This window comes from Pseudonaja textilis, chromosome 2, assembly GCF_049901715.1.
Source record: "Pseudonaja textilis isolate UNSWEBS1 chromosome 2, rPseTex1.2, whole genome shotgun sequence".
NCBI lineage: Eukaryota > Metazoa > Chordata > Lepidosauria > Squamata > Elapidae > Pseudonaja > Pseudonaja textilis.
The window spans coordinates 174,903,186-174,917,955 of NC_141991.1; the positions used below are offsets into that span (position 1 = coordinate 174,903,186).

At 38.1% G+C, this 14,770-nt stretch overlaps 1 protein-coding gene across 6 annotated transcripts in view; it reads left to right on the plus strand.

Moving 5' to 3' along the window:
• PALM2AKAP2 (PALM2 and AKAP2 fusion) overlaps positions 1-11,098 on the plus strand; it is a 249,548-nt gene extending 238,450 nt beyond the window's left edge. For 3 of the 6 annotated variants that reach the window (XM_087926505.1, XM_087926506.1, XM_087926507.1), the window contains 3 exons: positions 482-660; positions 3,593-3,631; positions 7,929-9,132. In XM_087926505.1, the coding sequence (XP_087782631.1) occupies positions 482-660; positions 3,593-3,631; positions 7,929-8,021 (311 nt within the window). In that variant the 3' untranslated portion in view covers positions 8,022-9,132. Of the gene's footprint in view, positions 1-481; positions 661-3,592; positions 3,632-7,928 lie in introns of all 6 variants that reach the window. The other 3 variants (XM_026713390.2, XM_026713395.2, XM_026713391.2) reach the window with 2 other exon arrangements.
• Positions 11,099-14,770: the final 3,672 nt, after the last annotated feature.

Below are 14,770 nucleotides of genomic sequence, written 5' to 3' on the forward strand. Positions count from 1 at the left end.
GAAACATCTTAAAGGAGAACAGAAATGCAGCCCTGAATCTAATACTACTCAGATAGTCCTCAACTTATGGCCACAATTGGGACCAGAATTTCCACTGTTAAGCAAGACGGTTATATGAGTTTATGCCTTTTCTGCCATGGTTGTTAAGCAAATCACTGCAGTTGTAAAATGAATCACGGTTGTTAAGTGAACCCAGCTATGCTGGCTGAGGAATTCTGGGAGTTGAAGTCCATAAGTCTTAAAGTTGCCAAGTTTGGAGACCTCTGCTCTAGTTACTGGCCCCAGTTTGAACATCTGTAGACAATTTTTTTAAAAAAACATGATCCTTTTTAAGATGCATCACGCTTTCTCATTCGTAATAACCTCTGCTGCCCACGCTGCTTAAATTAAGCTCCTTGGTTTGGGAAGTTAGGCGTATGTTTTCAGGCTCTCTTTTCAAATCTGTTGCCTAGAGAAGGATATTTTGATTGGGTCTTTGCAGGTAAAATAGAGAAGATCAAACCACCTCCATCTCCAACTGGTGAAGGCCCCCCCTTGCATCCCAGCTCCGCATCAGATGAATCTGGAGGATCCCAAAGAGCCAAGAACCTGATGCAGACCCTTATGGAAGACTATGAAAGTCACAAAACCAAAAGGCGGGAGAGGATGGATGAGAACAGCGTAAGCATATTCCGTTTCTCCCTTGCCGTTTCTCCTACATGCACACTTCAGGGAGGAAACAATCCTTAAGCTTTTATTAATTGCCTTCCGAGAATTTGGTGCACAAACGCAATAAGCAAAAACAGCAATGGGAAAATTGAAGAGGGGGAAAACTCAATTTAGTTTAAAGGGCGCATGCATTGCGGTTTGCATACGAGACTGTCCAGATTGCTAGGAGCAGAATAACCAGGGGCCAACAGAATATCCTTTCTACAGCAACTCTCTAGAAATGGTGAGGGAGACATTAATGGGGGAAAGGCAGTGGAGAGTAAGAGATAGAAATCCATACTTGTAGAAACATCGGCTCTGAAATGAGTTTTGTTTCCCAGGGATTGGGGCTGGGTACTGGGTAGATGTAGATGTATTGAGCTGCATTGTGAAAACTTTGGTCTCTCTCTCTCTCTCTCTTTCTCTTTCTTGCAAGCACTTCTTTCACTGAGATCAAGGAAGGCTGGACAATATTTGGTACAATCAGAAATTGTAGAGTTACCAAGCTAGCAGTAATGAGAAATATATCAGGAAATGAGTTTTTCCACAAAGCTTTTTGAGGGGAAAAATACCTAATTTTAATACAATCAAATTAGCTTTTCCTGAAGATTGAAGAATCGATGTCAATCTGAGTCCCAGGAAATGTACTCACATTTCCACAGGTAGGGCGTCCCATCACAAAAGGCTTCCTTCCTGGGTCTTATCAGATGACATTCCTTTAATCGCCAGAAGGATGCCTTGCCTTCTGAATCTGATTAGATGGGTAGATATATTTGAGGAGAGGTGGCCCCCAAATATCCCAGGCCATGTTGGACTTCGTAGGTCATTACCAACATCTTGAATTGCACCTTGAAGCACCCCCGATAGCCAGTGCAGCATGCAGAGCAAAGATGTAACATACACAGCTCGCAACACCACATTTGACACCAGCTGTAGCTTCTGACCAGTGGCAGATTAAGGCTCACTGATGCCCTAAGCACTGACAAATCTTGGTGCCCCCCTCCTTAGTAGATACTGTACAAACGAAGCCAAGCTTAGGCTACGTAAAAGTTTTTGTGGTGCCCCCATTGGGCCTGGTGCCCTAAGCTCACGCTTAGTCTGCTTAACGGTTGTTGCACCACTGCTTCTACTCTTCAAGGACAGGCCCATGTGGAGTGTATTACAGCAACCCATTTGGGAGGTAACCAGGGCATGATAGACAGATAGAGCCTTACACTGCCATGCTCCTCCTGCCAGCCTTTTTATAATCACTTGTTTGTAAATGAGGGTGAACCGAGTCCTAAGGAAGCCCAGTTCTAAGGCCCCTACAGCTCCTCTATTTATGTCCTTTTGCTTTTCTAAGGTCCTTACTCTGTTTAGAAACCCTTTGAACCCAGAAATGATATTGTCTGACTCTATTCAGAATCTTCATCTCCTACTGATATAATCCTTAGAGTACCTTGTTATCATTGGTACAAGGACAATGATCTAATCAGTAGCTAAAGCCTTCTAAAAGAAACCCTGCCATCATGGGTTCTCTTCCTCTGTTAGACAATTACACATTGATACCTCTATAGCCTCTCTGAGCTAAACTGCTAAGTGCCCTTTGACTCCTGCTGAAGATTTGAAGCAGATCTTAGAAGCAAAATCCACGATAGGTCACCACCAAGAGCTTGCTTTCCCATTGTTCTTTGCTGAATGACAGCTGAGATTATGGATCATCTACTCCTCCATTTTGAGATTATGACTCTCTCCTGTCGATCCACAAATACCAATCTCTTCTGTGCATAATAAGCAAGGAACTGGTCAGTATGTATAAATCACAGCGTCCAGGGCAAAGAGGAAATTAGCTACTCTCTTAATTTTTCTGGCAGCCATTTTTGAATTCATACAACTTGACATCTGGTTTCTCATGTCATCAAGCTACATCTCAAAACTTTGCTACACAAGTAGCCCTTGGGTTATGACAGCAGTAGGGACCAGAATTACCATCTCTAAGGGATGGTCATAAAGCATGATGTACTGCTTAGTGAAGGCAATTTTGGCAGTCCCTATTGCTGTCCTTAAGCGAGGACCACATGGGTCATTATGCGATAACCATGACTGTGACTTCCAACTCTCTGCCGTCTTTCCCTTTGACTTTGCTTGTGGGAAGCCAGCAGGGAATGTCAGAAATTGCAGTTGCTTGATCATGGCTAGCTGCAAAGTTCATACTCATGAGCTGGATGGCAAGATCATGACTACATGTTCGCATGGATATTGTGAGGCCAGAAGCTGTCATAAGTCCCCCATCACAAATTTAAACCGCACCTACATGAGTGATTGTAACCAAGGACTGCCTGTATTGTAAAGAAAAGGAGATGAGAGAGGGATTGGTTTATTTATATGTATTATATTTCATATTTCTTAATGGCTCATCTCCCTTGGAGAGGGACTTGAGCGGTGATCGTATGTGCTAATCATATGTGATTCATAGAGAGAGCCAACATTTGTCTAAGCTATAGAAAATTCTAAATGGGGGCTGGTGCAGGCACAAAATTCATATGTATAAATTCACAGGATCTTTAATTAAAGGTAAGTAACCAGTTCTTTTTTATTAGCAAAGTATTATCCATTTGAAATATCTCCATTTGTTAAAGGGAAAGATTTTTGTTATCTAAGGGAAACGGTAAAGTCTTTAGATCATAAGATTTGGGAAATCCTTAATTTGCAAAAGAAGAATTATATATATAAGTGGGCACAGTTGCAAGTAACATGCAGCTTATGCTGTTGTTCTTAAATTGCCTATTTTGCTTAGCAAGTTTTTAACAGGTAAACTGCCTTAATGAGAAATTCAGAGATAGGTACCCATTTTCAGTTCATTATAAGCATCATTCTCTTTCTCTGTTCTTTGCGCACTAATGAGAGTCTTTTCTCTTTCTGCTAGTACAACTATAAATTACTGTCTAACAAGGTTACTTCTGAGGTACTTTTCAAATGTTTGTCCTGTTAAGCACTTTGCTTATTTATTTTTTTTCTTCTTCTTTTGCATGAGACTTTGAGAGTTTTTCAGTTTTTGCATGCTGCTATAGTTTGCTTCCCGCTGCTTATTTGTTGGAGGAATATTTGAAACTAGAAGCCATCATTTTTTCCCAAAATTTCCCCATACCTAGACTATCAGCTGGATGACACCTAACACTGCTTTTGGGAGTTCCTGCTAAATCCATAGGCTTACACCTTGGATAACCACCAGGTTATCTTTCTCCCATTGTTTCTGCCCACCTGGTAAGTTTGGGCAGGACTGATATACTTCAGTTTCAACCCGTAAAACGGTGCCATCTGATGGGACTTCAGAGATGGCTTTTTCCATTGCTGTCCAGGAACAGCATTCCTCTAAAATCTAACCGGTTTTTGTGGTTTCTCTGACATCTTACAGCCGTTGTATTGTTATCTGGGTGCTTTGTCTTTGTTTGGTGTTGTTTTAACTTTATTATCAATATTTTACAAATGTCCTAAATTCATAATTGCAGTGATCTATACGCTGATTAAATAAGTAAGATTAAATCTCTCGAGTTTATATTCCACCCATACAAGGGAATTTGAAAAGAATCAAAACCAGACCTTTCACAAAACTTCAGTGAGAAATGGTATCTATCTGCCATTTTAGGGTTCCTTCTTAAGGAAGCACAAAAAGAGAGGTAATCCTCGACTTATGACCACAATTGAGCCTAAAATTTCTGTTGCTAAATGAGACATTCATTACATGAGTGTTGCCCCATTATATGACTTTTCTTGCCATGACTGTTAAGTGAATCACTGCAGTTCTTAAGTTAGTAACCTGGTTGTTAAGATAATCTGGCTTCCCCATTGAATGTGCCTGTCAGAAGGTCACAAAAGGGAATCACATGACCCGGGATACTGCAGCCGTCATAGACATGAGTCAGTTGCCAAGCATCTGAGTTTTGATCACATGACCGTGGGGATGCTGTAACAGTTGTAAGTGTGAAAAATGGTCATAAGTGAACTTTATTCAGTACCTATAACTTTGAACAGTCACTTAAACAAACTGTTGTAAGTCGAGGACTATCTGTATATAGAAACACTTTCCAGACTTGAATTACAGATTGATTTTGTAACATGGATGTCTTCCCTATGATCAGCCCATAATACCTAATTATGTTATGAAAGAGTTATGCTTCTTGGCAACAGTGCTGAAACCTGGCTTCAAGCCTGCTGAGGTGAAGGTATCATGTTAAACTAATGGCACCTCCCTAATTTATCACTCTGGGTATGTCGGAACGGCAATTTCCTGAATCTCCAAGCAGTGAGGCTGATGGGGATTCAGGGATTTCAATCCCAATACATCTGAAAGACACAATTCTACTCTACAACTGAAATATCACATTATTGATTCATTATCATAATTGGCCCACTATAGCATTTTTTTTCCTCAATCTTCCTTCCCTGGCGGCTGATTTCAACAAAAAATCTTATGTTTTCATGTAATATGTCCTCAGCGTCCCAGGATCCTGTGTGGTTTTTTATTTTTGTTTTGCCAAATAAATACCTGCGTGTGGTTTTGTGGCTTAGGAGATAGAGGAAAATTAGCAGGAAGCCCAAGGTTAAAAAAAAATTACAGACAACCTTTAATGATTTTAAAAAACACACACATACACAACAAGAAGGAGCCAGCAAGTGTTGCACTTTGTGGAAGGGAACATTTTGAGTGTGCAGATAGGAATAAATATAGAGGTCTCAAACAGCAGGTATGGATCATTATCAACATACATGTTGACTCATTGTCTCTGTGATACTGGATGGAATCTCTAAGAATATCATGGAGATGGATACTGATTTTCTATGAGAGTTTATTGCAATGAAGAGTTTGGCCAGCAATTTTCTTGATCACATTTCTATGTGCTCTTCTGCTTCAAAGTCTAGCAAAAGCTGCTGGTTCAGAGAAGATTGGAGACATGATAAGCTTGATGGCATAGCATAGGAAACAGCTGCCATACTAACTGAACACCTGTGTGATGTAGTTTATACTGTACATATATACCCCCAAAACAAATCCCATAGGTTGGAGTTGGGTTTACTGCCTGAAAACGGGGCACAGAATTAGAGCCTGAAATCTCTAGTTAACCTTTGCTATATAAGTATTTTAGGGGAAAGGGGATTGGAAATCCCCCCCCACACACACACACACCCAAAGAGCAACCCATTTTATATCAGGATAATAAACTAGGTTTACAGGTCAACTTTCCCCTGAGAACAAAAAATAGCATATTTAGTGTCCTCTTTGTTTTTTTCTCATCGCGACAACCCAGGTTTCCTGGGTTGGGCTAGGAAATAGTGACTGAATTCTTTTGTAAATGTATATTTTTACTTGGCAGATCATAAGCTGACATCCTCATCCAACTGTTTCTCTGTTTGATTCTGTGTAAAGAGAGTATCAATGATAAAAAAGTAAGAAACAGCCCAATAAATTTAAAGAAGGGCAAAAAAGGTTGTGTGTAGACCAAATATGTGACTACATAGAAGTGCTTAGCAGTGCTGATATTCCTTTAGCTAGTTCCAGGATTTACTGTCTTACCAGCAATATTACAAAGTCAACCAGTGTACAACACGAGGTATAAGAAAGAGAGTTGAGGAACTGGCCGAAACTTCTCTATGAAGTCATGTAACCAGTTCCATAATTCTAGAGGCCTTCACAGGAAAAAAAAAGTGTTGCTGCAAAATCATCTTGCCTCATTTTAAGAGTTTTGCCGCTCTTTTCCTCCTCCTTCATTTTTCTAGGAAAAAATAATAGGAATAATGAAGTGCAGTCACAAGTGCTGATAGAAAAGAATATTTGTAACTTAAAGTTGAACTGTGGGGTCCTTGGGACTCTCTGAGCTTAGTGGTTTTCTTGTAGATGTTTTATTACCAAACTTGATAACATCATCAGTGCCTTCTGCAAGAAAATCATCAAGCTCAGAAAGCGCCAGGGACCTCACAGTTACAGTGCCTTTTGAACTGACAGCGCTGGGATCCTATACCTGGAAGTGAATTTCCTCACCAGAAATTTGTGATCAAAATATTCTGCTTCACCCACTCACTTCTATGATGTATCTGTGCAATACTTTACTCCTCCTCCTCCTTAATTGGGAATTCAGTATCAATATTAATGTTGTTATTTTTTTACTTATTGTATCCACCCACCCCCAAGTGCACTCACCAATGTGACTAAGTTATTCCCTTAGGTTTTCATATAGCTGTGAATATATTTAACCTATCTAAAATGATTTTTGTTTGTGATTTCTACATAGGATTTAGTTTAAATCTGAACGAGCTTGCCTTCCTTTGGTGAAACATATTTTATCAATCCTTGTGAGATGCAAGTCATTTTGTACCACCAGCCTATCATAACTTTTCAAGTGTATCCTAAACCCACACAAATATTTCAGAGGCTCTAACTTGTTCCTTTGATTAATTGAATAATTTCTTTGGCATTTTTTTCAATAATTCTGTTTTAAACTCTCTTGCAACTTAAGTGGCAGTCTTCCCGCAGTGGCTCTCTCAATCCTATCCATGTCAGTCATACAGAAATGGATGTTCTGTGTTTCATGATACAGTACATGTGCCAAAAGTATATACTAAATACCCAAGTCACTTCTGTAGTGCAACTCTGCTTGAGATACACAGCAGAAAGGTGGAGATTAACAGCACTAGGAAATTTCCATCTCTCATCTAAAGTGCACACAGGTATAATAGTAATCTCAGTTTTTCTCCGCAGCTATTGAATACAATTGTCGCATTTTTTTTGCAAAATGATTTACATAAACGCTTGGGATGAGGTTTGGGATGAGTGGCTCAGAGAGAAGAAAATAAAAGGGAAAAGTCCTTTGCATTAGTTAGATTTTTGGGTATAGTTTTCTATTGAACAGGCCATGGCAACTGTACTGCCCACATGTCTTTTGCGCTCAGATTATGCTTCACCAGCTATTTTTATGTTTTCTCTGCATGTAGTGGTGTTTTCATTGATGTGCTTAAACTTAAGCATCACAGCTGGATGTTTTGCAATCACTGTTTCAGTTAAGCATTTCATTTGGTTTTGGCTGCAGCTGTGCTGATATATTTTTTTTCTCAATGAGTGAAAAAATGCAAAAAGTGGTGAGGTATGTCATTGGAAACATCTGAATTGCATATAACTTTTCATTGTCTGTCTTTGTAGTTTTGTCCAGAATGGACGAAGGCAATAAAATAAATGACGTTTTCTTTTTTTTCCTCCTCTCCCTCCCCAGGTCCTTGAGGCTACTAGAGTTAATCGTCGGAAGAGTGCGCTAGCATTGCGGTGGGAAGCTGGCATATATGCTAACCAGGAAGAAAATGAATAGACTCTCTGGCAAAATCTCAGAACTTTTTTTTTTTTTTCATTGCAGAGACCAGGATACCAAATAAGAGGGGAGGGGAAAGCTTTAATTTTTTTAAAAAGGCTACAGCATTTTAATCTGGTATTTATTACAAACATACAAGTCTCTGCAATACATACTAGAGAGCAGGATCCGTTCATATATATTACAGGCATAAACACAACGCAGAATTGTAATAAGACATGCTTTCCCCTCTGAAGCAACTGAAGAAGCAGACAATAGTCATGGAGTCGTCATCATCTCTAGTTAGAAGAAACTGCAGCATTGATCATTCAGGTGAATATATTTCCGAGTGAATAGAAGTGAAACATGGGGTCCTTCACAATGTCTGCTTCCCTTATATTCGGAATAGGAAGAATCTGGATTACATACCTTTTGACCACAAGATGGCACTTCTGGATATGAACAATTTCAACTTTCTTCAAGCTTGGGTTTTACAACACATAAGTGGCATTTCTAAGGGGTCTATTATTCTGTTATATCCTAGGTATAACATAGTGAGGGGGTGGGGGAAAACATTTGATTTTTGCTATTTTGAAAGAATCTGGTGAGGCTCTTGGAGACTACGTAACTGTTTCTTTTTAAAGAGGCTGTTAATTTGCAAATGTGAATGTACAATCCATATATTTAGCCATAAATGCAATATATTGTTTTTACTAATACTTTGGAAAGTATGGAGAGATGGCAGATGGTTTATGTTTTTCTTGTATGTGTTCTTGGGTGTTGTTGCAAACTTGCCATCCTGGAGTTGTTGGGGTTTTTTTTTTTCATAATCAGTATGCTTCATACAATTCCTTTAATATTGCTGCACATTCTATAGATAAGTTAGAAGATATAGAAAGAAATGCCAAACCAGAATATCTTAATTCTAGTGGCTTGTATGCTTGCAGTTATGAGGTTGGCCTCAATGTGTATTTGTATTATCATTTGTGCTTAATAGGCTACAAGTATTAGATACCAAAAGAGGGAATATATAATAAAATCAGTAAGGAACAATCACACTGAGGTAGAAAGGTAATCAGAAGTTTGAAAATGTTTCGAGTATTTTTTACTAAAGCAATAATTGATATTCAGCAGATTGATAAATAGAAAAATATGAAAGAAAAATAGTTATATCTTTAACTATATTTATACTATATAAATGTCTTACCTTAGTATTATTACAGCATGAGGAGGAATGTTTTGCATTTCCAGAAAATGAAAGTTGTAGAAGGTAGTAGAGAGAGAGAGGAGTCAGAGACAAAGATTGGGGCCAAAGGATTATTTTTGCTGTTCCAATTGTGTTTTCAAAACTAAAAATAATGGAGCATCTTTAGTTCAAGTGTAGATTGCGAACTCTCAACAAAGGAATAGGAGATGTGTGTGCATAATTTCTGTATGTGTAAATTGGAAAAACAGGATCGTAGAGATTTGGTTGTACAGATTATTTTCTCCGAAGCTGTTTGTCAGCTCTAGGGGTATAAACATTTCTTTTTTTTTCTTTTCTTTTTTATGAAAAGGGATCTAATATGGCACTAAGCCGCTGCAGTATTTGTAATAACAAAGCTGACCCAGTATGGTATTTGCATGAGTTACTATTTCAAAACATATTGAACAGTTTTATAATCTGATATTTAGAAAAGAAAAATGGTATTTATTCTTGCCAGAGTATTAAGAGCTGCCAGAATATTCTTTGATCAGGGAATGCAGTGGAGTATTGGAAATCCATAATTTCTAAACTAGAGTAGATAATATTTTGGGCAATGGAAAGAATGTTATATGAATCTTAAAAATAAAATTACCATTGCCTATTTTTAAAGGAAAAACCAACAAGCAGTCATGTATACATTTTACTTTCCAGATGTTTCATATTGTGAGCAGAATTTTTGTATATTTCTGGTATTTGAATTTAAAAGACAAGGAACATATTTACATTTTTACCAACTATTAATGGTATATATAAATTAGGGTTATCACACAGCCTTGGAGAGAACCTTGTCTTTGTGGAACACACCAAAACAAAATGTAGAAAGGTTGAGAGATCAAGTGATCTTGCTTATATGTACCACAATCTTCAGAATTTCTAATCCAAATCTCCCAGCCATGTGTTTTGATCTTTTATGGCCAGCAATAACATTTGGACTTGCATGTATGTAATAATTGCTTTAATCTGCCATAGCTGCAACAGTAGAGATTTTTATTTGCATGCATATCTTCCATTGCTGGCTTACAAACCAAGTTAGCATCTTACTCAATTTACTGTAAATCCATAAGCAGATGTAACAGATCTACGGTGGTATCTGCAGATTTTATAACCCCAAATTACAATTCTACAGTTGGAATATGTTTTACATAAATAATTCCCAATAGTTTGATTCTTTTTAAAAATTTCCAAAAGTTTGGGATGCAATCTGGCCAGATTCTGGCATTCTCATTGATTTCCATAGGAGCACTTGGGATTTAAATGAATTTATCCGTCTTATTTGCTAAGCAAATTCAGAGTTTTTAATGAAGCATAGGAAAGAATAATTCAAGGCATATATGTGAGTTGAAATAGGTATGTGGAGAAAAGCGGTGGGCACAGTAACCAAGAAAACGAAAGAGTAGAAGGCTGTCCAAATCAGAACAATGGCCACCAACGACCCATTCATATCTTCAGTATTTTATTTTCAAGCCTTGAACACAAACTGTCTATACAATCGAGCTGATTTGTATGTGTGTGTATGTGTTTTAACTCCTGAAGTATGTATTCTTTACAATGAGGTGAACATTCTCAGGTTTATGAAGAATTATTTGTCCTAGACATGCAATATGCTCTGTTAAGATCAAAAACAAATGAGGAGAATAAACGTAACCACCTCTACTTCATTACAACTCTTGCAAAAGTGTGGGTTTATAGTGGAAAAATAAAATAAAACCAAAGACAATTATTTGCTTGGAACTGAGTAATTTGTGCCCCCCTTTTTAGTTTGTTGTCAACTTAGCATGAAGGACAAAAAGTGTTGTTGTTCAGGAAACCCCCATTTTCTACATATATAAATAAAAATGATTTCACAAGTGTCTTTTAGTTGTCTCAGTTTCTTTTTCCCTTTGCAACAGCCACAGAGAGGTCAGTATCTGGCATTGGAGGGAGAGAGAGAGACTTGGTAAGAGGGGGAAAAAGAGCCCTACTCTTGTGCTGTTTCCTTTAGATTTTAGTTCTGATGACTTAGTATTCTGAACTGCTGTGAGTGGGCATGCCCTTTTTCAAAGGTTAGGGGGTTTCTATGCCATTTTCAGGAAAACATATCGCAATCATTTCACAGGGTGACAGCTGATTCATATCTTCATTTATTGCCTTAGTCTGCTACCATTGCTTAGACTAGATAAATTTATAAATATGCCCTAATTCATGCTACTATATATGGAAATACATTATACATAAAACAACAAAAAGCTTTATTGCATTTAGCTTTGTTTTCCTATAGAAAGAGATAACATTTTGCAACAGTATATTGATGAACTGGATTAAAATATTTACATATTATTTGTTATTGGGTCTAGAATATTTTTGCTTGTTTTAAATTTGAAGTTGTTCCTTCAAACTCTTTAAAAGGTTAACTTTTAGAAATGCCGATCGCTACAACACGTATTTCCTTTTGTTATTGCAAAAGTAGGCACTTTGTTGAAAATACATAGTTTCTGGTAGATAGTAAAGTAATTTATTGTACTACTCTAGGTCTGTTTAATAATAACTTTCAACCCACAATGTAAACATACAAGGAGAAAATTACACATGCAGAAAATAAAGTAATTGCAATGCATTCTTGGTGGAATTGTTTGCCATGGTCAATTAATAGTTCATGAGCCAAATGAAATCAACCCTCAGAGCCATTTCATCCATCTCTTCAGGCCTGGTACATACGTTCACCAAGAATTTTCAGTTTTGTGCCAGTTTCAGTGGAAGGGAAAAGAAACTTCTTCATGAAGAGTTAAGCATGAAGAGTTAACAATAAACAAAAACAATTGTCCGAAGTTCTGCCACTCTCTGTGGTTTGGATAAAAGTCAAAAATTATGTACCAACACGCTCTCTGTTAAATTGGAATTTATTGTTGCAAGATAATAGTGCCACTTCTCAAAATCTGAACGGTCCCAAAAGATACCTGGCCTCAGCCTGCCAGATCTTATCTGGAAGCTTAATTTATAAGGACCTTGCCAGCCATACTTTTTGGGGGGAGTACTTAACCAACTCAAACTGCAATTTAAGCACTGTTAATTAGCAATTAAATTCAATGAACTTTACTCTATTTTGACATGGAAGCGTGGAATGAGGAAATGAGCTTCCTGCTTCAGTGAGGTAAGTGCAGCTTCTAAAATAGTATTGGATTCTGAATGCCTAAATCCAAAGATTTAATCTGCCCCTTCTAAATGCTTTTTGAATAAATGAGGCATGTTAACATAATGCACCTGTAAGGGCAGCATCTAATCCAATAGTTATTAGGAAATATAATTGCAAAAGCAGAAGTAGAAAAAAAAATAGAATAATTCTCCTGGAGGATAATCCTTTACCTCCTGTTCACAGAGATTTGGTGAAAAGAGTAATTTAAAATGGCTTGATAATACTATCATCTTATGTAGCCTTTAAGAACAGTCAGTGTTTCTGTTCTGGATTTATTTCTTTTAGAAATATTCTCATGTGAGTCAGCATACATGCTAATGAAAGATCCTGTCTGAACAGTTTCTGTCTGAGTCCATTTTCTAACCTGGAAACAATCATTTTGCTCTCCAGCTTTATCTTTGATCTGGACGTTAAGAGTTAAATTAAGAGTTAACAGTTAAGAGGACACAAAATGATTTACTCACCCCATAGAACAATGATTGTTCAACCTGTGTCATGGTCTTTGCCTTCTTTTAATCAGAAATGGAAATAATGTGGGCAGATTCCTTTGAGTCTGAGTAATACATTTTTCTTGGTTTCTTTAACCGGTTTAGCAATCCAGAGTTTGTCATAAGATGGGTGGCTGTATAAGTATTTTAAATAAAAAATTGGCCTTATAAACCACTCAAGGTTCTGAGGAGCATGCATGGCAACCGCTATAAATTAGATTAAAAGCAATAAACTTTACAATAAAATAGTAATTTCATTCATAAAAGATAATGAGGCACAGCAATGCCAAAGATTCTAATCCATTCAACCAGTATCAAGCAGAACAAACTTCTCTTGGTTGATGGAGTAGATCATCCCATCCCGTAGTCTGACAGATTTCCTAAAAATCATGATGTGGCGGGGGGGCATTCAGTTATTTGGGGGAATGCTGTTTCCTAATAGGGGAACAGTGACTTGCCTGCATGATTCCCGCATGTGGCTGTCCCTGAACGAAGTAATACAAAGCAAGACTTCCCTACTAGATCTTACTGAGTAGCCAGATAATCCTGGAAGAAGATGACTCTGCAGATCCCCACACTTGAGCCATGACAGGCTTCATAAAAGACAAGCAGAACCTTAAATTACCCCTGAAAACCAACTGGCAACCAGGGAAACTCAAAGTAGTAGAAGGGAAAACAGAGGTGCCTCATCCCCTTATTTACACCAAAATAGGAGTGATCGGGAATTTCCATTTGGATCAGTTAGATTTCTGTGTGATTTCTAAACAAATTCCTGCTCCTGACTGGAAATGGAAGACTATCAATTATTAGAAATATGACGTGTAGAGACATTTAAAGATCTTCAACAGTATTTTTTAAAATTTGAAACTATTCAAAGGATCTCTTCCTTTCACAAAGACACATTGTACAGTGAGATATATAAATATCAAATAACAACATAATATCCATAATTTGTGTTATTCTGAGGTTCTTCTCAGAAGTGATTTTCTTTTTATGGATCCAGCTATTCCTCCACATTAGATATCCTGAATTAAGGGATTACAGGGTTGTAAAAAAGGAGGTTTTTATTGATATAGGCTCATCCTCATGTTCCCCTGACACCAGGGGTGACACCAGGGGTGTCAATCTCCATTTTATTGAGGGCCACACCAGGATTGTGTTTGACCTCAGGGCCTGGGATGGGCATGGCCAGCTCAACATTACTCATATCGGGTGTGCCTGTGGTGGCCCAAGTGCTCTGCCAGTAAAAATGGGCTTCCAAGCTCCGTTTTCAGCTGTGATGGCCTCCTGCAACCCACTGTCAGCGATAACGGAGCTCCATTTTCACTGGCAAAAGCACCATAGGCCAGTCCTTCACTGTTTCCAGGGCAGCCCTGTGGGCCAGATCTAACCACCCCGCAAGTCGGATCTGGCCCATGGGCCTTGAGTTTGACGCCCCTGCCCTAAACCATAACAGAAAATTTCCCTGACACTATTGAAAGAGAGATAAAAATATAATAAAAGAGATATACATGTAATGATGATTTTTTTAAAAACAAGAAAATTGCCCTGACACATCATGACATTGCCCTCATTTCATCTCCGACTCACAGATGAGGCAGCTTAAAGTTACAGTAACTTTAGCTGTTCTCTATAAAAGCAGTGTTTCCCTTTTCTTGTCTTGATCCAATTTTGGCCAACAGAACAATCTAGCACATTCCTTGTCAATGGGGACTGACGACAGAACTATGATAGGATCTGTCCAATAGCTGTGGTCTTCTGGCAGTTGTCCCCCAGAGCCATTTTGACTGGGGCAAGTTTCCTCAAAGTCACCTACCTGTGGAATACCTGACTTTCTAAAGCCCTGGTTAGACCTTACGCAGGAGGT